Source organism: Aspergillus lucknowensis, assembly GCF_044049455.1.
Source record: "Aspergillus lucknowensis strain CBS 449.75 chromosome Unknown BJX67scaffold_59, whole genome shotgun sequence".
Classification (NCBI taxonomy): Eukaryota; Fungi; Ascomycota; class Eurotiomycetes; order Eurotiales; family Aspergillaceae; genus Aspergillus; species Aspergillus lucknowensis.
In genome coordinates, this window is record NW_027263603.1 from 105,222 (window position 1) to 131,210 (window position 25,989).

The following is a 25,989-nucleotide window of genomic DNA, read 5'->3' on the forward strand; positions in this document are numbered from 1 at the left end:
GAGTTCGGTCTCTCGAAGGAGAGAGAGTGGCTCTCAGCCTGGATAGAGTTTCGACACGTCGATAGTTCTGCGGGCCTTGGAGGGGAAGGAGAATGAGATTCGTAGCATCCAAGTGGCATCCAAGGATGGCCAGACTCCAACCGTCGCTCCATTGTGGGATCCTCCACACGGCAATCCTCCGCAGCCAACGTCGTCGGTCTGCTCGCCACTTGGAGGATCTGACAAGTTCGTCCTCCCAGATGAAACAGGCTGGGATTCTCCAACTGTCGCCGTGCAGATTCTCGAACACTGAGCGCCAGACGATGCATTCTTTGAATGTCCCCCGAATCCGCCCAGCGTCGACTTTGCCCCTGACTTTCGAGCCTCTATGCCGTGGAGGGTCTAGTGGTGCCAGCTGGCCGCCACGCTAGCAGGAACTATCGTCTTTTGCATTGGATTCCATCCAAGAATCAGCCACTTCTTTCAAAGATTGATATTAATTCTCATGCAAGCCAGGTCAATCTGGATCTGGATTTTTTTGGACTTGGTGGTGGTCCTCTCTTTGTTCCTTGACTCCCAAATTCGTCCAAAAATCCTCCTCCCCCATCATCCTCCTATCTCTCCACCTTCATCACGACCACCCTGCCTACGGTCGCTCCTTTTCTCTGTTTTCCAAATCTATCTCATTCTTTTTCTGACACTTGTTCCTGGCGGAACCACAATTTCTCTTCCGTGGTTGAGGACCCCGTCCCTTGGTTCCTGGCCAGCTGAACCGCGCCCTTCCCTGGTTTGTCTTCCGGCCTCTGAACCTTTTCTCCGGCCATGACCTTTGTTGGTGCGGCTGCTAACTGGGGCGAAGAGTACAGTATCATCCATAAAGCTGAAATTCCCCTCAGTTGATTCAAAAGTCGCCCACGTTCCCTCTGCCGGTGCAGCCCTCGAGCATTTGCCCCTTACGCATTGCAGCGCATTGCATCGTGGGCCTCCCCTCTTACCTCCTCACGCCATGCCCAGGTGATACAGAAACTGCGCCTTTGAAGACGACCCCTGTTCTTGAAATTGGATTATAATTGAGCACTATCCCCAAACACTACGATTCTACAAGTCCTGGCGACAACCTCCTGAGGTATTCCGTTCGTTTACCCTTGATCGATGTTGCGGCATTTCCGAACATAACCATGAGTCGACCAATGCGATCCGGAAGTCTCAGGTCGACGTCCCAGTATACCGGCTTTGACACCCACAATTCCCCTCCTCGGACACCCCCAGGACCTTCTAGCTACAAAATCAAGCGAGGACGCCACCCACGACCCTCCGTTCGCGAAACGTTCCTCTACGACTATACCCCGGCAGACAATGCAAACGACAGTTACGATTCTGGGGATGAGCGTGACCCGCATGACTTGTCATTGTCTCCCAAGCATGCAGCTCGCACTTCGGTTGTCGACAACATGCTCCTGTCTTTAGACCAGTTCTCGTCAGGCCCCTCAGTGCTGGATGATTACCACCTGTTCAATTCCGCCTTCGAATCCGACCGGTACACTCAAGCCTCGCAAGAATCCATCAGGCAGCGTAAGTACCGGGGTCATACCCTTTCATCCTCCGTTTCGTCGGACGTGGAATATGGATATGACGACGGCGCTAGTCGTTATACGGCGCAGCATGCTAGAGAACGTCGGAGTAATAGCAGCTCAAACCATCATTCGGGACTGAGGAGATATGAGAGTGCTCGGAGTCGGGATGGCACCGGCTCTCGTGGCCAGACATTTGACTATCGCACGAGTGCTACAGCTCCTGGAACGCGCGCTGGAAGGAAGAGTAGCAAGGGAAGTACGAGTTCGAACTTGGATTTTGGGCCTCCTCTTTCGCGACGTCAGGCTGAGCCGACCAGTGAGAGACGGTCGGCGAGCTTTGATCTTGGGACAAGGAAGCCGTTTACGACGTTTCCTGGTTCGACTTCGGACTATGATCCACTGGCATACGACGGGTTAGATGCGGCACCCACTCCCAGCGTTCCCGCCGGGCCCAGGAAATACCAAACGGCATCCCATGGTGATTTCGCCCTTAGGGCCCAGTCTTCGCGGACGCCAGTGGCATCGAGAAGGAGCAGTGTCAAGTCCTCGAGAACCACTCAAACCCGAAAGTCTCGGCCTGATAATCTCGGCACCGCGGCCATGCGGCCTCGAGAGCTTGATTTTGCCCTTCTGTCCGACTCTGACCTCGACGCTCCGCCCAATATTTCAGCGTCTCTTGACCCGCCCGCGCCGAGCCCAACAATTTCATTCAACAAGCCCGCATTCCCCCTTCCTCCTCCCGAGCCGACCCCGGTAAAGGAACGTCCAGGATTCTTTCGCCGTGTTTTTGGATCGTCGCGAAGCCCGACTGCCATGCCAGCTGAGAGTAGTCCATCCAATGCGTCAAAGCCAAAACAACCTGAGACGAAGGATACGAATGGAGCGAGTCCTACTGTGCAGGGACGGATACACCCCCCAAAGACGAGCTCTAGCAGCACTCATCCAACTCGCGAGGGCGCCCAAGTGGTGAACAAGAAGTCGTCCTTCTTCCGGAGGCGGAAGAAGTCGGTGGTGGAGAATATCCCGCCCCCGATCGCTCTCCCCCCAAACCTCAAGGCGGTGAGTGTGATGAAGCCAGAACCTAGCCCAGTGAGCAGTTTGAGGAAGGTCATGGATCCTTACCTGGCAGATGCTAGTCCTAATACTAGCACTCCGGCCGTGGACTATTCGACGGAATCCTCGGACTGGAGCACTGCGGCGAATGATCCGGATAATAAGAAACCAGAGGACCTCTCACGGAAGGCCAAAGGCAACTCATCGAACTTCCTGACTGGGCCGAAGGCCAAGTATAGTCTATATCCTGCAAGCTCCACCCACGCACTCGATACCTCGTTCTTAGGGACCAGCAGCGGCGATGAAGAGTCGGTTGTAAAGTCGAACGGTCTGGATACTACCCCGCTTGCAACTCAGCGACAGGAACGCACTGAGACCAGGGATGGCGTGCAGGCGGAGGAAAGCGACTCAAAGACCGATGGGGCACAACAGGATGCTGATTTATCGCGGAATACGCTATTGGCTATGGGGAATATGCGCGCCACCTCCCTCTCTCCTGTCGCGGAACGGTCCTCCCAGAAGTCCGCGGTTCTCCCCATCGAGAATCCTGAAGAGAAGTCAACTTTGTTACCAACAACAGAATTCGGAGAGAGGGAAATATACGATGCGACTATCTGGAACGACGATTCGGATGCGCCTAGTAAGCTGTCTACTCCTATTATTGGCAAGGGATCTCCTCGAGCCTCGGTGTCGGAAGCTTCCAACTACCATACCGCCGCGAATACACCTATTATTCCACAAGGATGGAATGCGGCTGGAAGCAATAACGAACCTTCTGGGGAGGCGTTGAACGAATCACCCAGCGACGAAGACAAAGAGCAGGCACAGAAGCTATATGATGGGCAGGATGAGTTTGTAGGAAACGAGCTCGCCGCGGCCTGGCTTGGTGCTCCTGACCGTGTTAAAATACGGGCGGCCTACATGGAGCTGTTTGACTGGTCTAACATGAATATCCTCGCAGCCCTTCGTAGTCTGTGTATGCGGCTGGTGTTGAAAGGAGAGACTCAGCAAGTCGACCGTGTCTTGGACGCTTTCTCTACAAGGTGGTGCCAATGCAATCCTCGCCACGGCTTCAAGGCGGCGGGTGAGTTGACTCCCTTCTCTTTATTTCTAAGGCTTGATAGCTGACGTACACTAGATGTCGTTCACACCATTTGCTATTCTCTTTTGCTACTAAATACCGACTTGCACCTTGCGGATATCGAACAAAAGATGACGAAAGCCCAGTTTGTCCGCAATACAATACCTACAATACAGCGAGTGGCTATTGATGCAGCCCCCGAAGAGGCTGGGAACAAAGTAAAGGGATCAAATATAGACTTGGGTCTCCAGTCTTCGCGGTCCGCAACGTTCCCAGCTGACGAATCCGAGTCCAATAACGCCAATACGGATAAGCCAGACAAGCCTGTGAATACACCAGGAAAACTGGTAAATCGACTCTCTCGGACGGATTTGTCTTCCAAAATGGCAAGCGACGCTGTTAATGAGGTTGGCCCACTGGTCAATACCCCCTTCCACGGCACGATGAAAGCATGGGAGCAGCAAGTCGAGACTGTTCTTCGAGACTTTTACACCTCGATTCAGAAACAAAGGCTCCCACTACATGGGGCCCAATCGGATGCAGAAGTGCCTCGGACAGCATCCAGCGCAATGCTAGGCCCCGCACCGCACGGCCTTCGCAGGAGCCCCAGTACTGTCAGCAAAAGTGGCTCCGACATTTTCCCTCGGGGCCGTTCGGCCGACTCTCGTTATGGGGCTGCACGATGGTCTTCAAAGCCCCGTTCTCGAGCTCGGTTGTACCCTCCCTCTACGCTAGGCTCTAGCCGAACAAGCCTGGATGACCAGTCGTCCCTGTGGAGTCCGTCTGGTTCGAGCACGTGGAGCAAGTACTCTTTAGGGAAATTGACGTCGGCATCTGTCGACTCCTTCGGATCTGGATACCCACAGGCTGACTATCAGCAGTCAATTGGCTTTGCAAATGCGCTGAGCCAGGCCATTATCCGTGAAGATTCTGCGCAGTCCATTGCGAGCACCGAGGATCCGGAACGGACTGGCCAGCTTCTTGAGGATGAGACCCTGGCACTCGCTGGAGCCCCCTGGGCCAAGGAGGGAAGCCTCAAACACAAACACCATTTGGATTCTATTGACAAGCGAGCGAAAGACCGCAACTGGAATGAATGCTTCGCAGTCATTCAACAAGGTTGGATGCGTCTTTTCTCCTTCAACGCGTCGAAGTCAGTCCGACAGAAAGCCAAGCCACGACACGCGGGAGGCGTTGTAGTGGGCGGAGGCAACTGGACTGAGAACGCCGAAGAGACCTGGAAATTTCTGTTACGCCAGTCTATTGCCAGCGCCCTTCCTCCTCCTGGTTACTCAAAATCTCGGCCCCATGTCTGGGCTTTGAGTTTGCCTACCGGTGCAGTGCACCTATTCCAAGCGGGCACCCCGGAAATTGTCCGGGAATTCGTTTCCAGTGCTAATTACTGGAGTGCGAGGTTATCTAAAGAGCCTCTCATCGGTGGTATCAGCAACATTGAGTATGGATGGAGCGACGCGATTATCAACAGCGCCTTGATCAATCCTGACGCAAATCGGTCGCCGCCATCCTCGTCTGGGGCAAGGCCCAGCATACAGAGCTCGATTAGGAGCTCCATCGATCAGCAGGTTGTCCGGCCCAAGCTACCCGCGGATCGGGTAAACATTAGCGATTGGAACCCGCCACAGCAAAGCATGATAGCTACCAGTCTCGGGGAGGCTGATCAACTGAAGGGCTTGCAGAACTATGTGAAGAATGTCGAGGCGGAACTGCAGCGGCATAACGAACTCAGGGCCGCCATGGTCCTCGCGTTCTCTCCACGGCATCCGAACGGCACAAAGGCGATGGCGAACTGGGAGCGGAAGTCGTCATATCTGCTGCGGGAGATTGTGAAATTCCGCACCTACATTGATTCCCTCCAAAGCGCAATTGATGCGAAGAACAAAATCTACGAAGCCCGGGAGGAGGACAACAAGGCCTCTGAGTCGTGATTTGCCCGTGGTTCACTCCTTGTCCTGTTGTCTTCTTTCCCCCTCTTGCGGAGAGGTGCTCCTTCGACACGACTTTTGCATTGTATTATATACCCTTCAAGACCTGTTTCCTCTGGGCGTTTTTTTTTTTTTTCAAGCTGATTTCTCGTGTTCCTTTGTGCCTGTATTTAGAGGCTATGACGATACCATGTTGATAAGAGGCACGACTGCTTGATTGTGATCTAGTAGACAAGCTAGTTAAATTACATGAACGCTCCCATTAATAATTCCTGATATTCGTGGAACCAGTCGATCGACCAGCTCGACTCGAGAGCAGCCGCGGAGCAGATTCTGTGGGCGGGCAGGGCCTTCTGTGCCTGAACCGCAGAAACAACAACAACAAACATCAACCATCTCCCTCCCGCCCTCTCCTCGTCTTTTCTTCTTCGAGTCCGTCGCTCTCCAAGGCTGTGGTCTCACGCTCGTTTCTCTGGCCATCCTTCAGCATCAACAAAGCTGTTGTCGGGCGTAGACAAGCCATTTCCTGACCTCCAATAGCACTGGACGCTTGCTGCTGTGGGTAAGCCCAGCCTGTCTCTCCCACTCGGCATTTTCACCATTCACCATTCCTTTCACGATGTGGAGCTCAGAGCCAACCGGGCTAACTGTTTCAAGACTAGAAGGCAAATCCGTCCAACGCTTTCTCCGTCACCATGTCGACCGATCCCGCCGGGGCCCAACTGTCTCGCAACGCGGTCGACGATAACACGGCCGACGTCGACAATAACCACCATCGAGAGCGGCGGACTTCATTCTTCTCCTTTTCCGGAACCTTCGGCTCAGATGCACGCCTGACGCCCCTGGACGACGAATTCTGCGATCCATTGGATTACACGGCAGAAGGGGATACGCAGCGGGCGCAAACCCCAAACACAACAACCAGCATGAATAACGAGACAGTAACGACCGCCCCCGAACAGCAAGATCGCGACAATACAGATCTCAGCCTTGACCTCTTACCTCCGTTACCCGATCATGATGGGAGCAGTCTCGATGAGAATAGCGATCGCGACCGCGACCGTGAGCGCGCGGAGAACCAGACTATCCTAGAGGAGAGCGAGATGCGGAGGAAACTGATGGATATGGAGTCTAGTTTTCTACCGGAACCTTCTACGATCGAAGTCGCTGCCGCGAATCATGCGACGGGTGCAGACGATACTTATGTGCTAGGCATGACCAGGGAAGATGAATCCGAGCATGAGCGTGACCATGCGCTGGATTTCACAGAGCCAACCTGGGCGGCGCCAGACGAGTCACGTCACGACGGTCTCGTACCAACACAGGACAGCGCTCCAGATCCACACAGCCTGGCTCTCCAACCTGCAGCAGATAGCACGCTTGACCTTGACGCGACCCCTGCAGCTTCGACAGCCTCAGCCGATCGTTACGATGAGGATAACACCACGATGTTGGATACACTGCCGTCGTCACCCGCCGCGGCAGCAGCCGCTCGGATAGGCAGTCGAAGTCAATCTCTAATGGTTGACACCGCTGACGAAACCAGCCAGAACCAATCGGTGTTGCCCGAGAGTGCGGATGAAGGCAGTCAGTTTTCCCAGGAATACTCTGTCGATCAGTCGGTAGAGGGCACTGATCATTCTTTACAATCGGGTAGCCAAGGCTTCGTCGGCTCATCCATTTCGCACCCCCGGCTGTTCAGCGGTGAAAACGGTGCTAGTAACGCAGATTCCACTTCTCATACAAGCAGTCGGAGGAGTAAACGTCCCAAATATCTTACGAGCCGCCAATCGGCACAACGCCTCTCCTACTCTTCGACGACGAGTGGTGCGACTGAAATGACTAATAGTGATGCTACAGTGGGCGCCGACTACGCTCTACAATCCGGAGGCGCGGCTCCGGGTAATGTGAACCTAAATTCGGGGTCTCGACGCAATGATCTGGCTAGGTCAGTTAGCTTAGGGAGCATGGCGTCTGGAATCTCGGGTTACAGTGACGAGAACGTCGTGGAAAGGCGAACAATGAGTGGTACTACGGATAGTGGCCTTCAGACGTTGGATGAGGAAGAAGTCACTCAATCACGCCCCGGTTCATCGCAACAGCAACAACAACAACAGCCACAGCGACAAGAGCCGGAAGAGGACGCTTCAGGACCGATGACACCCAAAGCCAGACCTCGCGATTTCCCCACCGATACGGTTATCGCGGAGCGAGTCAAAGATGTGCAGATTCCGAGTGCGTTTGTCAAGCAATTTCGCGAAGATTTTGGCGATCGACGAGCCGGGATGACTCCAGGACTCGCCAGGAGCGGTCGATCATTGACACTGAAGGAACAAAGTAGTACGATTGACCGTCTTTCTAAAGAAAACTTTGATCTGAAGATGCGGATACACTTTCTCAACGAAGCACTGAACCGCCGTTCGGAAGAAGGGATAAAGGAGCTGATCTCGGAGAACGTCGAGCTGAAATCGGACAAACTAAAGTTGCAGAAAGAAAATCAGGGATTAAAGCGCAAGATTCGTGATTTGGAGAAGCAGGTGAAGGACCAACAGTCTGATAAAGAATCGATGCTTAATCATGATCCCGATGGCTCCGACGAAGATGACAGGGGCTCCGCCCGCGACGAGGAGTTGCTTTATCTCCGGGAGAGAGTTGAGACGTACGAGCTTGAGATCGAGCGGATGAGATCAGAGAGTATAGCCAAGGAGGGCGAGAAACGAAGGCTAGCTGAGATGGTGAAGTCCCTCAGTGACGGCAGACCTATTGGGTCAGATGCCGGAGCAAGGGAGGAGAGGGTAAGTCAAGTAATCGGACGCACTATCCGGGAGCATCATACTCATGAGATAAATAGGATATGTGGAAAGACATGCTTGAAGCCGAAACTGCTGCCCGGGAACAAGCCGACGATGAGAACAAGAGACTGCGGGAGGAACTTATGCGCGTCAAGAATGAGATGAGTTTCGCCGTAGCTCCTGTAGCGCCTTTGAGGCCAGGGCAGCGTGATCATGGGGGTTCTATGGTGTCATATTCCGCCGTTTCCGACAGGGACTTGCATCGCAATACCGCCGCAAGCTCTTCAAGTTCAACGCTGGTGATGGAGGTAGAGTTACTGAAGCAAGAGAATGCGGAGTTGCGGAGAGAAGTCAGCGCGCAGACTTCGATGCTAACGTCGCGAAATAGAGAAAAGGAGCGACTGTACCAGGAAATCGAAGAGCTTAAACTCGGTCAACGCCGCGAGAGATCCATTGCTGGGGATAGTATTCTGGATCGATCCGCCTCCAGAGCACATGGACGGTCTCCTTCGCGCACCAGCGACCGGACTGGACAGTCTCCGATTGACGATGCAGAGCGGGAGGACTTAGAGGTTCGGAACGGACAATTACGCGACCAGGTCTCTACGCTGAAGCTGGAGAATCAAGCTATAAGGCAACAGCTGGACGAGTACCAAAAAGACCTAGAAGAGTTGGACAAGGCGTACCAGGCTGATGTAGACGAAGCTGAAGAACAAATTCACGGCCTCCAACAGGAACGTGACCAAGCGCTGCAGATGGCTGACGAACGGGACGCAGCCTTCCAGGATCTTAGAGCCGAAGCACAGGAAGAGTTAGATGCCATCGGGGACGAGCTAGACCAAAAGATCGAGGATTGCCAGCGTCTAACGGAAGAGCTACGAACTCGGGACGAGGACTTAAGGACACTACAGGCAGAGATGCGTTCGGCCGGTGAAGGCATTATCCGGCTCGAGGAAGATGCGCAGAATAATCTACAACGGTATAAGGCTGTGCAGCAAGAGCTTGAAGAATGCAACAGAGACATGGAGTCGATGGAGAAGAACCTCTACGAGGCAAATGCCAAGGTGCAACGGCTCACAGTCCAGATCGAATCTAGCCATAACGAAATCGCATTCCTCCGCGAGGAGCAAGACGGCGACAAGATCAAGATCGGTGACCTGGAGTCAGAGCTCAAGACATACCAGGTGAACCTCCACAGCGAGAAGGAGAAGGCCAGGGAGCTGGAGGAGCGTCTGGCCGAAGAGAGGCACCAACGTGAGGTTGTCGGAAGCAAGGAGAAGCAGGAGGTGCAGCGTATTATGAACGAGCTCAACCGCGAGGCATCTGCGGCCAAGGAGGACGTTCGCAAGCTGAAAAAGAGCCTCTCGGCGCAGGAGATTGAAACAGCCACCTGGAAAGAACGGTTGACTGATTTAGAGAACAATCTGCGAGAAACCCTGGGCGATTTGACAGGCAGCCGGTCCAGCATGATCTCTAACATCATGAAGCTGCAGAAGGAGCTGGAGTCTACCGCTCTAGAGCTGGAGAGCACGCGATCTACATTGGATGAGAAGGAGTCGCTTCTACGGAACCGCGATGCCCTCCTCGAAAGTCATGGATTGGAGTCTCGGAAGTTGTCTGAGCTCCTAGACCGGGAGCGTCAGGCCCGTCGCGCTGACAAGCAGTCGTTCGAACAAGCGCTCAGGTCTCATCACCAAGCCTCACGGACTATTTCGCAGAACAATTCTCGCATTTCCGAACTGGAAAGCGCTCGGAACCAGGACCGCAAGCGATTCACCGGCCTTGAGCAACAGTTCCGAGAGCAGCTCAATGAGCGCAATGCCATGCTCCTGACCATCTGGAAGCGGCTGTCTGCTATGTGTGGGCCGGACTGGGCGCACTCCAACAGCTTGATCAACGGTAACTTGCCCAGCCAGGAAGTTATTGGCAACATCTTGTTTTGGCCAGGCTTCAGCCGAAACCTCTTGCTCGCAGTCAAGACTCTCGAGAGCGTGATATCAGGTTTCAAGGGCCGCGTTAAGGACGTGGAAAGGAACCTAATGAAGCAATATCAGACTCTCGAGCACGCCTTCAGCTTACGGATCAAGAAGTTAGACCGGCTGGAGGAATCCGCGATGAACATGCGCGCTCAGTTGCAAACTCGAAACCAGACTGGGCTCTCACCTGAGATGGCGAAGCTGCGTGGTGAGAACCGACTCTTGAAGGCGGAGCTCAATCTCCTCCAGTCTCACACCCGCACCCGCAGTGGAGTTACAGCAGATATGACAGGTTCTCCTCGAGCAGCAGCCAGCGATGCGGAACGTGGTCCTTTAGTCCGCTCCCATACGGCGGTTGAATCGTCGTCCAAGAGTATCGCTCGCTCAGGCATCCCTCAACCGTCGCAGACCTCGTCTGCAACGACAACAGTCGAGACCACCGGAGCCATGAACCGCCCCCGACACAAGCCAGGCGATCTCGGAAACCAGGAAGTCTGGATCAAGCGTCTGCACGAGCTCGAAAAGCGCCTGAAAGCCGAACGAGAAGCGCGCCTGCTTGACCGTAACGGCGCCCGACAACGCCTCGAGGAACGAGACGCCGAGAACAAGAGACTCCGCGCACAGCTGGACCGGCAGCGAATTCGCAAGGGGATCTCGACGGAGACATCCACCGACGACGGCGGACACGGACCTGGCTCTGATCTGACGACTGGTGACGAGGGATATCGAAGCCATCGGGACGATCACAGCTCGAGCGAGGGGGAGGGTATCACCGTTGACATCGAAGTTTAATTCCTTCTCATGACTCTTCTTCTACCCGTCTGTTCTTGTGCATCTTTAGCGAGGCCGTGGTGTTGGACATTGGACATCTTCTATTCTTCCTTCCTACCTATATACCCTGGGTTTAATTCTTACGACCGCTTAATGCTGATGGAACGGCTTGTACATAACGTCTGCTTCATACTCATAACGAGGCTGGATACGATTATTTTCGTTCATAATATTCACATGTAGTATACAGTAGCTACAAGCCGACCGGGTCTCCTTCTACCCGCGCAACGAGACCTTCAACGAGAAGTCCACAATGCCAACCCCCTGATGAATCGAGCTCGTCGACAGGATATCAACATCCTCACAGGCATACTGCGCCGCATTCCCCTCATTCAACCCCCCGCTGACCTCAATCAAGAACGTCCCCGCCCTCCCCTTAGCAGCCCAATCCTCCTTCAACCCCTTCGCAGCAGCCCGCACCCCCTCCGGCGTAAAATTATCCAGCATCACGACGTCCGCGCCGGCCTCAATCGCCGCATTCGCCTCCTCAACGCTCCGCACCTCAACCTCAACCTTCGTCGAAAACCCGCCCACCGCTTTCGCGGCTTGCACGGCCTTCGGAATCGCCGCCGCAATATCATCCTCGCTCAACGCCCCCGACGCAGTCGAAGCAGAAGCAGAAGCAGCATTATTCGCACACGCCCAAACATGATTATCCTTCAGCATCGTCATCCCACTCAAATCATGGCGATGCGGGTCCGCCCCGCCCACAAGAATCCCATATTTCTCGACGACCCGGAACCCGGGCGTCGTCTTGCGCGTCCCCGCTAGCGTCCCCTGCCACCCGTGCGCGCGGAGCACCCTGTTCAGGGTGGCCGTCTTTGTGGCGATCCCGGAGCATCGCGCGAGGATGTTTAGGGCGACGCGCTCGCCGAGGAGGATTTTGCGGATTGGGCCGCGGACGGTGGCGGCGTGGGTTTTTTGGGATGCGGGGAGGGGGTGGCCTTCTTTTAGGTGCCATTCGACTCTGGTTTGATTGTTAGATTTATGAAATCCTTCTGCGCCTTTTTCCGGAAAGGAGGGCGGGAGACGAACGAGCAACCGAGTTGGGAAAAGACCTCGTCGAAGAAGGGGACGCCGGCGATTATGCCCTAAATATCCATGAAGAGGACTCTCTTAGCATTCAATTACCAACGCATATATATCTATACATATACATATGTATAAAGTACAGAATGATGACGACGTACCTCGCTCTTCCCGAGTAACTTGGCCTCGCCGTCGGAGTCACCCACAACGAACCCGCCGTAGTCGAAGCTGGGACAGTCCTCCTCGAGCCATTCGGCGATGTGCCGTTTGTAGGAGGCTGGGAGGAGGTGACGCAGGTCGCCGTGGGATGATGCCATGGCTTTTTCTTTCGCTTTCTTGTCTGGATAGGAGTGAGGGGTGGTGTGGTGAGTGATGCAGGGGAATTGTGACTCCCCGCGTTGGAGCGGGGTTGGCTCGGGTACTTCCGGCTTGGGTGTCACGTGTTCGATGCAGAGTGTATGATGGGGAGAGTATTTGAAAGAGGTATTACGGTTTCCACGATTCAATGAGTATTACGAACGGCCCTGACGAGGAGGATAACGTTATGAAGTATAATTATCCCGGGATTATCCAAGCCACTGGCAGGAGGAAGCTGCCTGCCTTGAGATCACCAAACACGAAGCCGAACGCCGCATAAAGTGTTCGCCAAGCTCGATACGAATACGATTTCCACAGGCGGCAATCATGACGGAGGCCCAGAGTATTATTTGTCAAAGGCCAAGACTGTCCCCGACGGGCCACTCCGTAACCAGGGCACAAACACAGCCTCGCGGATAGGAAATGAGATGCGCCCTTGAATAACGGGGTCCAGTGTTTGAGGTCTTGGTGTTGACACTGCCTCGGTGTCTTGCGTGGCTTTCGCAGGCAGCATCGTTTTGCGTGGGGAAGGAGCTCGTTCTGCTCGAAACTTCGAGGGACAAGGAGGCCAAATAATGAAGCTCTGACAGCTCTTGCGAGGGCGAGGAGACGAGGATGAGCAGACAAAGAGACAGGGTATCTTGGTGCAACGCATGTGACTTGTCATCATATCAAAGAACTCCGGCAAACTAACCTGCTCAGCTCCGTTCATCACTCCAGGGGACAATCCAAAAACAAGACTCCAGACTCAGACTCGAGTGCGGGGTAAGGCAACGAGCAATGAGAAACAATCTCGAGGTGAAAGTGCAATTCCAAACCCCGGTCGCCCGCCGAACGTGGACCTTGTGATAGCACTGAATCAGCGCCCTCGCGTTTCCCCTTCTTGAAGCCGGTGACCACCCCCCGCACGATCAAAATCAAGTCAAGCGAGTCAGGAGTCAGGACTTAAGTCGGATATACGGCTCGCTCCGGTGAAAGGATCTCCGTGTTTGTGACACAATAAGGACGTATCGCGACGAAGGCGCCTTCTCATTCGAATAACAGAGCCGTCCGTCAACAATGATGCCATGGGAGGCTGGGAGGCTGGGAGGCTGGGAGGCATCGCCAAGGCCAGTCTTGGCTTCGACAAAGCCCTGAACGACAGGCCTGATGTACGCCAGGCTGGGAGCGTTCAAGGAGCCTGGGGCCATACCGCGTTCAATTCGACATGGGCATTTCGTTTGATGACGTGACTGCTCATCGCCTGACTGGATTGGCGCAGTAGGTGACTTTCCCGCCAGTGAAGTGCAACTGGCAACTGCAGAACAACTAGCCAAGTCTGGGCTCAAGCATTCCCTGTCGCTGGGGTTTCCTGAGCAAGCACCGGACGCTGGATGCTCGTGTCTCCGAGCCGAGCTGCGACTCCGAGCGATCGTCCGTACGCGATACAATACGGTACGCAGGCTGGGACAAGGCTGTCTGATCCGAGCTTGTAATTTACAATTCTCTCCAACGGTCAACATCTGGCGATGGGGTTGTGCGCTAGAACAATCGCTTTTTCTAGAATCCTTGGCGCTCAGGGACAGAGCCATCTCCATCGATCACATCGATCCAACGGTCCATGGGCTGACAGAGGAAAATGAGTGAGCTTACTAACTGTTCCCCGGCTCCGACAGACTGGATCGATGTATCGAAGTGGATCTAATGCTGACGGTTCTGAAGAATTTTCACTGGTGGGCCCTTTGGTTGAATGACAAGCCAGACAGGATGAGATGAATCGGTTGAACGGCAACGCGCCTGAGATACTCAGTGGATTTGTAACAGTTTAGACGTCAATACACAGGACTTGGGGGGGAAGCAAAGGTACGCCAATTAGCTACAGGGTATGCGACGAGTCTAGCTCCTCCATGCCATGTACTGGATTTTGCTCCCATACTTCTCGCCCTTCTTCAAGATCACCGTATGACGCCACTCAGGCTCATTGACCGCATTGACGTACCGACTCGGCTCAATGCAGAATCCAGAGAAAGCGCCACGCGCAGGGTTCTCCGCGTCCACCTCGGGTACATCAATCATATGACCCGCGTAGAACTGGAACGCCGGTTCGGTGCTGGACACCTGCAGGTTGATGCGGGTACCCGTGTGGAAGAACCCGGCGAGAAGCTTCAAAGGCCGACTGCGCGTGTCGATTGTCACGTCTGTCTGGTCTCGGGCGACGATGAAGCAGTCGTCGAAGGGCGCGCTGGGTCCGAATTCGAATGGCTGCGTCGTGTCGATTGCGTGCGGCTCGACATGGCCGACCGGGATGCCGCCGTCGAGAGGGAGGTAGTCTCGCGTCGCGAGTTTGGCGATGGTGCCCTCTGCAGCGCTGGGGCCGCCGCTGAGGTTGAAGTAGCTTCAATGTTCAGCATGTTACAATTATTCATTTGAAGGGTGAGGTACCTATGGTTGGTAATATTGACGGCAGTCTCCTCAACCTCATCGCCAACAAGCTCAGCCTCATACTCGATATCGAGAATTGACCGCGGCTGCCCATCCTCCACCACCTCGCTGACAACGTAGTACACCTTCAACTCCACAGTCCCAGGATACCCCTGGTCCCCATCAGGGCTCAGATAAGTGTAAAGCAGGGCCTCCCTCCCATTGCGCTTCACAACCGTGGGGCCCTCAAACTCTTGCCTGCCATACCCGCGACTGCCACCATGCAGGGCATTCGCGCCGTCGTTCTGCTCAAGTTGGACCTCGCGCCCGTTGAGGCTGGTGATAACGCCGCCCTTGAGGCGGTTCGCAACGCGACCGATCGTCGCGCCGAACCAGGGCCGGTTGTACTTCTCGTAGTGTTCTTTCTTCGTGAATCCCTGGACGATGTTCTGGCCGTCGACGTTGAATTCCTGGATTATGGCAGCGAGGTTGGAGAATTTGACAGAGGTGTGGTCGCCCATTTTGCTAATTGAGTCTTCTTCCTATGGCTTGTGACTTGGTTGTGAAGAATTATTGTTCGGAGAGATCTTCCAAGGTTGAGATGCAGGTGGCATGGAGGGGCCACCGTTTTCTACCCCGCAAGACCGAAACACTCGCCCGCGTCAAGGCCAATTTACCCTCTACGACAGGTGGCCTTTCGCCTTCCCCTGCGGATAAATTTCGCGAGCTATCAGCTGTCAACTGGAGAGCTTCCCGATTAGGCTAAAACTGCCGTCGGGTAATCTCTCACCGAGAGAGATCCGCGATAATGGGGCCTCCTTTGTTTGAAGTTGCCCGCTGATGAGGAGCTTAAATAGCCGTCGTCTCGGACAATTTATCCTCGCGGCTGCGATGCTTCAACGGGGCCCTGGACTGAAGCTGTCAGATTGGTTCGTCTTCTCGATGGACGAATTGCTGAAAAGGCAAGCACTGGCAGTTGTCTTCACAACAGCGTCTGTGCTCTCAGCGGCACACCATCGCCCTGAGAATGGCCTGCAGGAGAAATTCCTCGTCATCACTCACTGATCCAGGTGATCGATCCTGCGTACCAATTCCTATCAAGCACAGGACAGACAATCCAAACAGCGTCAACGCTCCAAGGTCTATTGCTGTAATTTTCAAACAAGACTAACAACATCGGCATCCTCTTCCACCAGAAAAGAAAAACGGTCGACCACACCCGCTGTCGGTCGGCCGCCGCGGAGCTTAGGCGTTCCGAAATCACAAATCGATCTCCGCTGACAAAGCGGCTCGCGATCTCTCTGCCAAGACAATCAAGATTCTTCCTCTCCTTGTTGCTCGGGGGACCTCTTTCTCTTGCGCGAGACCTTCGTGTTTGCTTGCTCCACGAACGCCTCCCTTTGTTCCCTTGCCCAGTCAACGGCGTTTCGATACGCCGACACCCCTGCTCGAAAACTCTCCGGGTTCCCAGTGATAGACCAACTATTGATCTTGGTCATTACATACTCTGGACGGCCGTTTGGATCACTGGATATCTGAGGATGAGTCGCATACAGTGTCAGCGTACCTGGGCCTGACTCGTAGGTAGAGGAGACTGTGTAGGCGTTGCTGTCGTAGCAATCGTTTTCATTTTCTTCTCGGTACGTCCGCAGGGTATGGATACCGCGTGCTCCTAATGCGCCATTGTAACAGGCCTGTCTCTTTACGACATTTGTGCTGCCATCAGGTCCTTTGACCTCCAAGAAGAAATTTGGTACGATCAGTCTGTGCCTCTGTTTTGACGGAACAATCTTGTCACTCAATTCGTCACGTATCTGGCGATCGAGGGTGCTCGGGTGCGACCCGTAAAAGTGACCTGGGGTTGCCGCAGCTAGTTTCACGCCAGTAATTGGGGCAAGATTTTCGAAACGCTGCCCTCCAGAACGTTCACGAGTACCAGTTGTGCCTTCGAGCAGTGGAATCACCGATTCCATAACTGTTTGCTCGATCTGAGCGGCGTCATTCACCTCCTCGAAATCCTTGAACAATCGGTCGAAAATCAACGGTAAAAGGGACCGCCGTGAGCGTGGTAGCCGTGCCCTAATGCTTTTCAAATTTTTGGGCGGCTCCGGTTGTCGGCCATTAGGATCGCGGAATCCAGAAGGGTAGACCTTGTTGTCTACGAGATGTTGCTGAAAGTTTGGATCGTAGGCCGTGACGCCCTTCGTCCTGTGGGGGAACGTTTGACGAAGCCTTTTGCGGCACATTTTCTTGATGGGGGCTTTGACAACGGGTTTGCGAAGCGTCTTGCGGAGAGAATACCTGGAGCCGCCCCTGCGTCGGGTCTTAATCGGGGACTTGTTGGAGGTGCTCATGCTCGCAGATGAACTGGATTCTCCCACTCTTTCCTCTACGCCTGCGGAGTCCTCTATCTCCGTTGAAGCCAGCTCAGTAGGTTCGAGAGAGGGTGCACCGAGATTGCGGGGTGGCGGGTACTGCAGTTGATAGCGTTCAGCATTACTGCAGTACTCCTAGGATAATGGGGGAGAGCCTCGAAACAACGAAGCACAGCACATACATCTCGAAGGTCAGAGATATCAGGGCCGCCAGACGCCGCCAACTCCTTCAGCTCCGCCAAGCGATCTGGTCCAAACCGACGGAGTACGTTAGTTACAGACTTAGATCGGGGCCTGTATGATATTATTAGTAACCCAAAGGGGATGGATGGATGGATAGATGACACAATACCTTTGGGGCCGAGTTGGCTTGTCACTACTTTCCCGCCGTTGTAGCTCGTTCAAGGCGAGTTTAGACAGCCAGATCTTGGACAAATTATCCCAGAATGCGGGTTCTGGTAGCCAGGCCGTTGACTTTGCGCAGCTGTGGTCGTAGTATGGCATTGGTCGGGGATGGGAATTTGATTTGGATTGCCTGAATGGAGAGAAGTGTTCGACGCAGAGAAAGTTGTCAAAATGAAGAAATGGGGTTCTTCTCTCTATATAGTCACTCCTCATAAAGACGCTTTTGGTTATTCTCGAACAAAGAGAGGGAACCCTTCGTCGCGCGACAGTGAAAGGCGACTGCGCCTGCCAGAAACAAAGGTTGATGATTATCGCTAATTTAAGTAGTAGGTATGGGCACTGCAGCCCATTTGCCTGAAGCATTCAGCTGAAAGGAATATCGTTTTCGTTTTCCCCCTTCCCACCCCCTTTTATTGGCAATGTCCCTATACTCCTCCTTCCGCTGAAAAAGGAGCCTTCGGGGCGAGTGCAGAGTTCACAACAAGGGTTAATCCTTTGAGAAAGGATAATTCTTCCATAGTCCCACGACCGCGGGGAATCTTAACTTACCTGTATTCCCCAACTACAGCAGGCTTATCTTCATAGCTGTTTGATATCTATACTTCACATTTCATTTGCGAATCCCATACGTCTGTCTGCGGAGGCCAGCTGGACAGCCCTGGCAACATCCAAATGAGACGGGAGTTCGAAGCATGGTATAGCGAATAGCCCCATAGAGAGATCGAGCACAAGACCCATCATTAGCCCAGTGAACCCATCTATCCTAGAGATGGTTTTGTAAGTCTGAGGATCAATCCGCTTGTCTTGTCTCGTCTCGTGTCAATTACAGTAGTTAGGGCTAAGATGGTTCATATCACGTGGCGCCGACAATGCATACCCCCTGTGCGAATCCATGTTACCGCTCACTCTGACAAAAGGGTCAACCCCCTTCTAGAAGGGCGAATAGTAGGGATATCCGATTTCTTGGAATTAATACCCAAAGCGCTCGGTAGCGAGAGCGCAGCAGGCAGGGCAGGGCGGGGCAGAGCTCGCCGCGCGTGCGGCTTGGGTGTTTGCAATGAGAGAATATACTTCCGCAGCACGTGAAGCTGGAGCCCTGAGGGCACCGTGTATTACGGTAAGGTCAAGCACGAAACTTCAGTTCGTCAACTAGTACCAACTTGAAGCTTAACTTAAAAACGTGTTATTGTAATTCAGTTAAGCTCGGTTGAGTTATGAGACGAGTTGACTCATCACTGCGATCGCCTGTTGAGGACGGACAGGGAGGGCGCCTCCCTCGCCTGCAGAAGCCCAAACAAGACTCGGCTCGATAGACGATCTCTTCCGAGCTCTGTACCATGAGTGGCTAATTCGAGGGGAAGGTCGGGGAACTCGCAGGGCTAGCATGGATCTCCTCCCCACGAAACTCCTCAAGGAAGAGGGGTGGCTTGTGGGCGTGGCCGCGGTGGATTTGTCGTAATTAGAAATCACCCCGATTGATTATAAACCCTGCCGATGGCAAGGAACCCTAAGGCGTGATGGTGTTTGCATGAGGCCCCAGCACAGTCCTGTGTACGAAATCAGCCACTAACGGTTTTACGTACTCGTACTCAAAACACGTTTTTGCGGTGAGCTGGAGCTGGACAATTTACTAATTCGTGCGAGGCAATAATATGGCAACGATCAAATTGTTCCAAGGTTGACGCCAGTGTTACCACATCATGAATTCATGATGGCTAACGCTAGCTCCACACTCGATGGGTTTCTGGACGGGCTGGCCCACTCCAGATCTATACGCTTACCCAATCAACCTGCCAGCGTTGTGCGTTCGGCTCGGAGTCTTCGAGTCCTCTGTATTTTATATTTCCTGATACGAGTGCGTCCGGTACCTCAAAAGTCCTGCCACGAGAGACCGTTGCCAACTGCAACATGCTGTGAAAGAAATGATCAAGGCCAACCCTGCTCCTCAACCCTCAACTCCGCTCCTCGTTTGATTTCATGAGCTTCAATATTCATGTCGGAATCCGCCCCGGCGCCCGCTACTCCGCAAAAAAAGAGCGCGCTCACTGACTTGGATGGTGCGATCGGGGGTCGGAGTATCGGTATTTCGGAGATTTGAGGTTTCCGATTCACAGGAGGATTCTCCTCGTCTCTGGGATTTCTTATCCTCTTAACAAGAATCTGAAAAGCAATTCGGGCATCGACTTCAGCCCCAACGCTCAAGGCTGGGTGTGGGGGCGCTCAGTTGATGATGACCTGAACGTTATGGTGACAGATTGTGAGCATAATCAGAAAAGTTTTCGTGGGCATGCTGCCAGTGGTTGATCTCAAGTTCCTCAATAATACGCAATATGCAATACGAGTATTGCGCCTTGATGGCTGACAGCTGACCGGAGATAAGGAGTGAACGGGCTGCGGCTTGACTCGTGACGTGCTCCAGCCTTCGCGCTGATTAGTCAGAGGAACTATTCCACGTCATTTCAATTCAGGAACTGAATTGCTCGTTCAGAAGTCTTTGAGACTGGAAAAGTATGGATCTCATCGGATGGAGGTAGTCCGTCTATCGTTAGATTAATCCAAGAGTAGAGATAACAGAATACTGGTATAGAAGTGAAAAGCACTGTTCCCGATCTTGAAACTCCGTATTTTAGCCAACACCAAACACCGTCCCCGAAGACGAGGCCTCCCGCCGGAACTGAACATGGGAATAGAATGCATGAATGCGAATAGTCGTACAGCTGCAGGTATCGCAGACTACGACGTGATCTCCAACTGGGTATTGAGGAATTGGTTTATATCGTCAAAGTCGTTCTTGTTGTCCATGTACGGCCCCGGTATTACGCACCCCAGTGCCATTTGCCGGCTGAACATTGGCGACGCGCCGTTGTCGTCGAGCGACTCGAACGGTAGCCCGCTATACTGCGCGGACATCAGGTCCATGTCGTCGTAACCGCCGAAGCTTCCAGGGTTCGTCCATTGTGGGTTTTGTAGCTGAGCGCTCTGGAGCTCTGACGGGTTGACTACGCACGGTAGCGGTATGGGTTGCTGCATGGATGTGATGAACCCGTTGCTCGGCGTTCGATGGTGCTCATTCTTAATGGCAGGTCGAGGGGGAACATCTATTCGTAGGGATGTCGGCGGGTTGATTGTTGGTGGCGTCTGGGGGAGTGTTCGTGCAGCCAAGGGATCTGGTGCGAACTGCGGCACGACGGGCGAATGTGCACTGTCCGAGCTGGTATCTAACGACTCCTGGCGCTGCATGTGTCCGGCGCTATGCTTCCAGAGCTCCTGCTGTAAGGCGTCCGCGCTCTCTTCGAACCGCTCGTGCTTGCTCTGGTCCAGAGCACCGAGGTGTGTGAGCAGATCGTGTGTTAATGGGTGGCCGTTGGGTTCGCATTTCAGCGGTTCTCCCTGCCACCCCTCGCCATCGAGAAGCCGTCGATATAATTCTTGCAGGCCGTTGACGAGCCATGTTTGTTGCTGTTCTAGCATTTCAACATATCTATACCAGCATTGGTTAGTTCACGCAAACTTCATAGATATCTCAATGAATAAGCCAGGTGCTGCTCACCCCTTGGGGTACACTTTATCATGAGCCTTCTTCCTCTCGCCAAAGACGCAGAGAGCATTGTCTGCTCGACAGCGACCGCATGGTTTGGCTCCGTCACACTGCGCCGGTCAGTGCATCAGTGGATGCTGATGCGGGAGCGGATGCTGGGCCAGGGCCGGGTGCTTACCTTGGATTTTTTAAGTCTACAACGATCGCAAGCCTTACATACTCTCTTGCGCACACCATTATCCGAGTGCGAGTGGTCGGATGATGGCGTTGATTGGCGCGCAGTCATTGTGTAAAGATATAAAGATAGATTTCGAGGACCGAGGATGGGGAAGGAAATTCCGGGGCATAAAAAGCGCTTCTGGCGGGCGGTTTTGAGTTCGCGGATCGTCCAGCAGCTTCTCTTTGCTCCTCTCCGATCGTTGTGCAATACTTCGGTAATGGTCGAGATCGGCGGCCAATACGTCAAGCGCCAAAGTCAATGATACAAAGAGGCGGGAGCCTGGAAAGAAGGTTCGCAACGTAATGAATAACGAGTTTGCTCAGGCCAATGTGCGAATCGAGGGCCAGAGGATGGAGGCGAGGAGATGACCGGATTGGGAGCAGGGTTGCACTTGCTGCGGGCACAGTGTATGGATGCGATGGTCACCCAAAAAGTCAAACAGAAGCCAAGGAAAGCTGCGAAGCATCGACGGAGGAGGGCTGCTTTCTTTTATGTATTATAATTAACCCAGGCCACCCATGGAACTATCATTCTGACCAATGCTGACGATGGAGCTGCGAAGGGAAAAAAAAAAAAAAGAATATTTTATGAAAAATCGGTCATCCTGGTAGGAATGGATAATAACCCTTATTCAGATGTCTTGAGCATTCATTACGAGTGAACGGAGATTGTCACCCGTTCTCCGTGATACATGAAATTACCATGGTTCTGGTTAGTTTGAATTTGCAACTGAGCACGATCAACTTGAAATCTTGGATTTGCAACGCCGCAGATTGCCACATATTATTGGCTGGTATCTCAATCTTGGTGATGAGGCGAGCAGCTCGTCATCCAACTGTGTCGAGGTTCAGCCTCTTCCACAAACTCACAGAAGCTGAACTTTGTGGTGGAAAAAAAAAAAAAAAACGGCAGCCCCAGAAGACGTATCCGCAAAAAACATGGAGATAATTGATTCTGTGCAAATTGCAACTCGAACGAACTCCTCCCGCAACGGATCGCGGAAACGTCTCTCAAGCGGCCAAGCCTCCTGTCGGGCTAGACTCGGAGGTCGGAGACATTTCGACTCCCGAAGGAGCAATTTACTCGCACGGCTTGATTATCTGATCATCCACCATGAGGTTTCTTTGCTTCCATCCGCCCCCCAGAAAACGGGGCGTCCGCGGACACCAGCCAAGGTCGATCACTCATCGACCCGTAAATCCGATTTCGCTGGGAGGAACCTGACTGGGCTCCGATGCGTGGACGGTGGTATGGCGGTTTTCAAAGTTCTCTGCGCAGGTTGCTCTTGGTGGAGGACCTGATGCCTCCTTCTTAACTGAGGCGACACGATTCCTCCACGAGCAAAACCCGAGTCGGCGAATAATCGCCGGTGTATAACCACATACCGCAGCTGATTAGCCTCCAGCGCGACTTGCTCCATTATTCCTTGGATCTGTCTACACTTGAGTCACTGCGGTTCCAGATAGTTACTGGATCTGGCAATAACGACTCTATGCGCCCCATCCAATGCATAAGCGGAATTCACGGCACAACGCTCGGGTTCTCTATCGGCACGTCGAGGCCGAGTGGGCGGGCGATGGACAATAATTCCCTCAAGCAACTCAGTTAGTCACCACCGACTGCGGAGTACCATCGTACCTCCCATCGTAGCGCTCCATTATTCAAGGTTCTGACGGTGTCACTCACTGGTTTCGAGAAATATGCAGGGCACCCCACGCGCAGACAAGACGCAACGGTCATCGGCCGAGCTAGGATCGGAACATGGAAGATTCTGCACATTCCCATGATCAACTAGGAACGGACTCGGATGAAATTGTGTCCCTCTCTCCGCACTGCGCCCGATTACAATTACCCAGTGAGGCATGATTATTACTTGACATTGGGAGACGCCCTGGGTTGGGTCGGGTGGCGATACTGTGTCTCGCAGAAGCTTGACCTGGGCTCTCTCTCGTCTGGAGCACGACTTTGTCCGATCTGTCGTGGAATAATGGCCCATGACACGAGGTAAACCTGCTCGCTGCTATCTTGCCTTTATCATTCGGTCTTTGAACTTAACTCTAACCCTGACAGCGGGTGTGGTTCGGGATTGTTGACCTCGAATTGACTTCAAGGCTGGCCCTTGTGCCACCCACTCACCGTCCCAGGTCAGTTATTGGTCTTTTCGCGGCAGGTGGAATGAAATGTGGGACGACTTGGACGGGGACTATCTGCCATCTCGCTTCGAGGAATTCTTTTCCTGATACTTTTCTGTGGGAGATCAAGTGGCGCACTGCTTGGTCGACTTCAGAGAGCGGGACAGCAATCACGTCATCGAGATACGTCGGTAGTCCTATGATGCAAAGCAACGCCATATTTGCTGGGCTATCGGCACATCTTCAACCTCTCAGCCTCAGTATCCTGAACCCGCTGGATGACTCCACGATTGACTCAGTCTTAACCCGCCTCGAAGCGGCGAATCGCTGACAACGGCAGAAACGAAATAACAATACAATGTGCCAAGAGAAGTAATGGAAATCTCAGAGAACGATCCGCGGTATAATACATGCACGTCCATTTGAAACGTGTACCAGATACAGACGGGTAGGGTATAGAGATCGCAAAAATCTGCCTGATGCTTTTTGAATTCAAACGACGCTCAACAGCACAATCGCTTCCATCGGCTCGCGGCCTCGTTATCTGTCGTGTCCCGCTCCGTGGTAGTCTCGGGGTGCTTCTCGGTATCATCCTTATTTACGTTTCCCTTCTTCCCTCCCTTCAGCAGCCCGTGGAAGATGCTCTGGCGTTGATTTGCCGACTTTGATAGGTTCGCAACCGACCCTTTCTTCGACAACCCGCCGCTAGGGGACTTCCTCAGAGAGAAACCAACATGGCGGGTTGGCTTGACTAGTTCGGCGTTGCTCTGATTGTGCTGTCGGCGCGCTTCCACAACTCGACGGACCAGAACTAAAGCATGTCAGGATTGTGCTCTGCAAGATTCAAGAGAGGGTTTGACCATACGAGCAAATGTTTCCTCAATGTTCACCATCTCCCGTGCACTCGTCTCCATGAAGCCACTGTTATGTTTCCGGGCGTACTCTAGCCCATCTTTGGCACTGATAACCCGGTTTTCCTTCAGGTCGCACTTGTTACCGGCAACAATCCGGACTGGAGCAGCCATGCCAACCTCCACCCCTCGCGCACTGTCGCCGAGGTGTTTCATCAGCCGCAGGTTGTCCTCCACCCGTTGATCAGTTTCCATGTCAATCATGTCCATGAAATAATCTAACGCACTCAAGCTAGACTCGCTGGTAATATCGTAGACGAGGAGGAAGGCATCGGATTTCAGGTTCGACGCTGCCCAAAGACCCCGGTATTCTTCCTGGCCTGCGGTATCGGTAATAGATAGGAAATAGGGCTCGCCATCAACCGTGCGCGTAACCGAATATGAATCCTCTATATCACAAGCGGGCGTTAGATTTGCTAGCCCCCGTAGGAATGGCGCGGAGGGGCTGTATACCTATGGTGGGATCGTATCTGAAGATGAGAATACCCGTTAGAACGGTTTGGCCAAAGCAAAACGTGGAGTGGACTTACTCGTGTATCCATTGACTGCGAACCAGGCGCAATGTGATGGAGGATTTACCTATCGGCAGTCAATACCGTGAACGAGCTGCCACCGATGAATTGCGCTTTCAACCACGAGGTGTCGCGCATCGTCTTGGAGAGATGAGTCTGTCACACAACATACCACATCCACCGTCCCCGCATATTGTGATCGAGATTTTATTTGGGTCAGTCATCGTGTTTGTGGCGGAGGCGGGCGCGCCTAAGTAGCCGCGTTGGTCACCGTATGATTGTACAGAAATAGGAGCGAAAGGTGGATGGATGACGAAGAGCTCGCAGAGGAATTGAGATAGGGGTTTCGTGAAACAAGAGCGTAGTTTGTGGAGACGAGGTGTGTTTGTCGCCAGCGGAGGGACGGAAAGGGAGGCAAACAAGAAGCGAGCAGGAAGAAATAACAATTGCCGAGAATGCTAATCTGTTATCAACCCTGGCAGTAAGGAGCGGCTCTGAAGGCAGATTCCATGATGCACACAGGAAAGGGAGCGAAAGACGGCGAAGGTTTGTGGTGAAACAAAGAAAAAAAAAGCCCCTTGGACCGTTTCGTCGTTGAAATGCCGAAGAATTGAGCTGGCTGTGATAACGGTCGAAGGATCGTCATCCTCCAGAAATTGGAAAGACAACAGCCGATTGCAAGCGGCCTGTTGACCATCGGATCACTTACGGTTCAAGAAACCACGTGAAATGAACTGAGGGGATGGCAGAATGTACATTATTTCCATACCTTGCGAGCTCGCTATACTCCAGAGATGTCAACAACGCGGCTCCCCAGACTCATTTTCGGGCGGAGTTTCGTTGGGGAGGACCCCGATCGATCCACGGCGAGCTGGGGCCTC

At 53.4% G+C, this 25,989-nt stretch overlaps 9 protein-coding genes across 9 annotated transcripts; 3 read left to right on the top strand and 6 right to left on the bottom strand.

Annotated features, from left to right (window-relative positions):
* The first annotated feature begins 332 nt into the window (after positions 1-332).
* Positions 333-1,077, top strand: BJX67DRAFT_276166 (uncharacterized protein). The gene is made up of 2 exons (XM_071026563.1): positions 333-766; positions 839-1,077. Exons 1-2 carry the CDS (start codon positions 485-487, stop codon positions 995-997), a joined length of 441 nt encoding a protein of 146 aa, XP_070881916.1. The 5' UTR covers positions 333-484; the 3' UTR covers positions 998-1,077.
* On the top strand, positions 982-5,752 carry BJX67DRAFT_276205 (Sec7 domain protein). The gene is made up of 2 exons (XM_071026564.1): positions 982-3,690; positions 3,745-5,752. The coding sequence occupies exons 1-2, from the start codon at positions 1,158-1,160 to the stop codon at positions 5,631-5,633; spliced, it is 4,422 nt and encodes a 1,473-aa protein (XP_070881917.1). The 5' UTR covers positions 982-1,157; the 3' UTR covers positions 5,634-5,752.
* BJX67DRAFT_365244 (putative anucleate primary sterigmata (ApsB)) lies at positions 5,736-11,378 on the top strand. Its single transcript, XM_071030257.1, has 3 exons — positions 5,736-6,192; positions 6,288-8,425; positions 8,482-11,378. Exons 2-3 carry the CDS (start codon positions 6,326-6,328, stop codon positions 11,188-11,190), a joined length of 4,809 nt encoding a protein of 1,602 aa, XP_070881918.1. The 5' UTR covers positions 5,736-6,192; positions 6,288-6,325; the 3' UTR covers positions 11,191-11,378.
* Positions 11,356-12,780, bottom strand: BJX67DRAFT_365246 (nicotinate-nucleotide diphosphorylase (carboxylating)). Its single transcript, XM_071030258.1, has 3 exons — positions 12,420-12,780; positions 12,265-12,320; positions 11,356-12,196 (listed from the first exon to the last, which is right to left on the bottom strand). The coding sequence occupies exons 1-3, from the start codon at positions 12,573-12,575 to the stop codon at positions 11,446-11,448; spliced, it is 963 nt and encodes a 320-aa protein (XP_070881919.1). The 5' UTR covers positions 12,576-12,780; the 3' UTR covers positions 11,356-11,445.
* Positions 12,781-13,440: 660 nt separating this feature from the next.
* Positions 13,441-14,489, bottom strand: BJX67DRAFT_276138 (uncharacterized protein). The gene has a single exon (XM_071026562.1). It carries the CDS (start codon positions 14,190-14,192, stop codon positions 13,554-13,556), a length of 639 nt encoding a protein of 212 aa, XP_070881920.1. The 5' UTR covers positions 14,193-14,489; the 3' UTR covers positions 13,441-13,553.
* BJX67DRAFT_276258 (galactose mutarotase-like domain-containing protein) lies at positions 14,342-15,844 on the bottom strand. Its single transcript, XM_071026565.1, has 2 exons — positions 15,037-15,844; positions 14,342-14,989 (listed from the first exon to the last, which is right to left on the bottom strand). Exons 1-2 carry the CDS (start codon positions 15,534-15,536, stop codon positions 14,491-14,493), a joined length of 999 nt encoding a protein of 332 aa, XP_070881921.1. The 5' UTR covers positions 15,537-15,844; the 3' UTR covers positions 14,342-14,490.
* Positions 15,845-16,328: 484 nt separating this feature from the next.
* On the bottom strand, positions 16,329-17,894 carry BJX67DRAFT_385176 (uncharacterized protein; the record flags this gene model as incomplete). The annotated part of the gene is made up of 3 exons (XM_071033800.1): positions 16,329-17,489; positions 17,573-17,684; positions 17,743-17,894. 3 exons carry the CDS (start codon positions 17,892-17,894, stop codon positions 16,329-16,331), a joined length of 1,425 nt encoding a protein of 474 aa, XP_070881922.1.
* A 2,258-nt stretch (positions 17,895-20,152) lies between these two features.
* BJX67DRAFT_276272 (Zn(II)2Cys6 transcription factor domain-containing protein) lies at positions 20,153-21,749 on the bottom strand. Its single transcript, XM_071026566.1, has 3 exons — positions 21,512-21,749; positions 21,346-21,443; positions 20,153-21,276 (listed from the first exon to the last, which is right to left on the bottom strand). The coding sequence occupies exons 1-3, from the start codon at positions 21,617-21,619 to the stop codon at positions 20,529-20,531; spliced, it is 954 nt and encodes a 317-aa protein (XP_070881923.1). The 5' UTR covers positions 21,620-21,749; the 3' UTR covers positions 20,153-20,528.
* A 2,353-nt stretch (positions 21,750-24,102) lies between these two features.
* BJX67DRAFT_276291 (putative RAS small monomeric GTPase) lies at positions 24,103-25,984 on the bottom strand. The gene is made up of 6 exons (XM_071026568.1): positions 25,878-25,984; positions 25,281-25,358; positions 25,127-25,175; positions 25,050-25,066; positions 24,551-24,985; positions 24,103-24,496 (listed from the first exon to the last, which is right to left on the bottom strand). The coding sequence occupies exons 2-6, from the start codon at positions 25,330-25,332 to the stop codon at positions 24,189-24,191; spliced, it is 861 nt and encodes a 286-aa protein (XP_070881924.1). The 5' UTR covers positions 25,333-25,358; positions 25,878-25,984; the 3' UTR covers positions 24,103-24,188.
* Between the last annotated feature and the right edge of the window lie 5 nt (positions 25,985-25,989).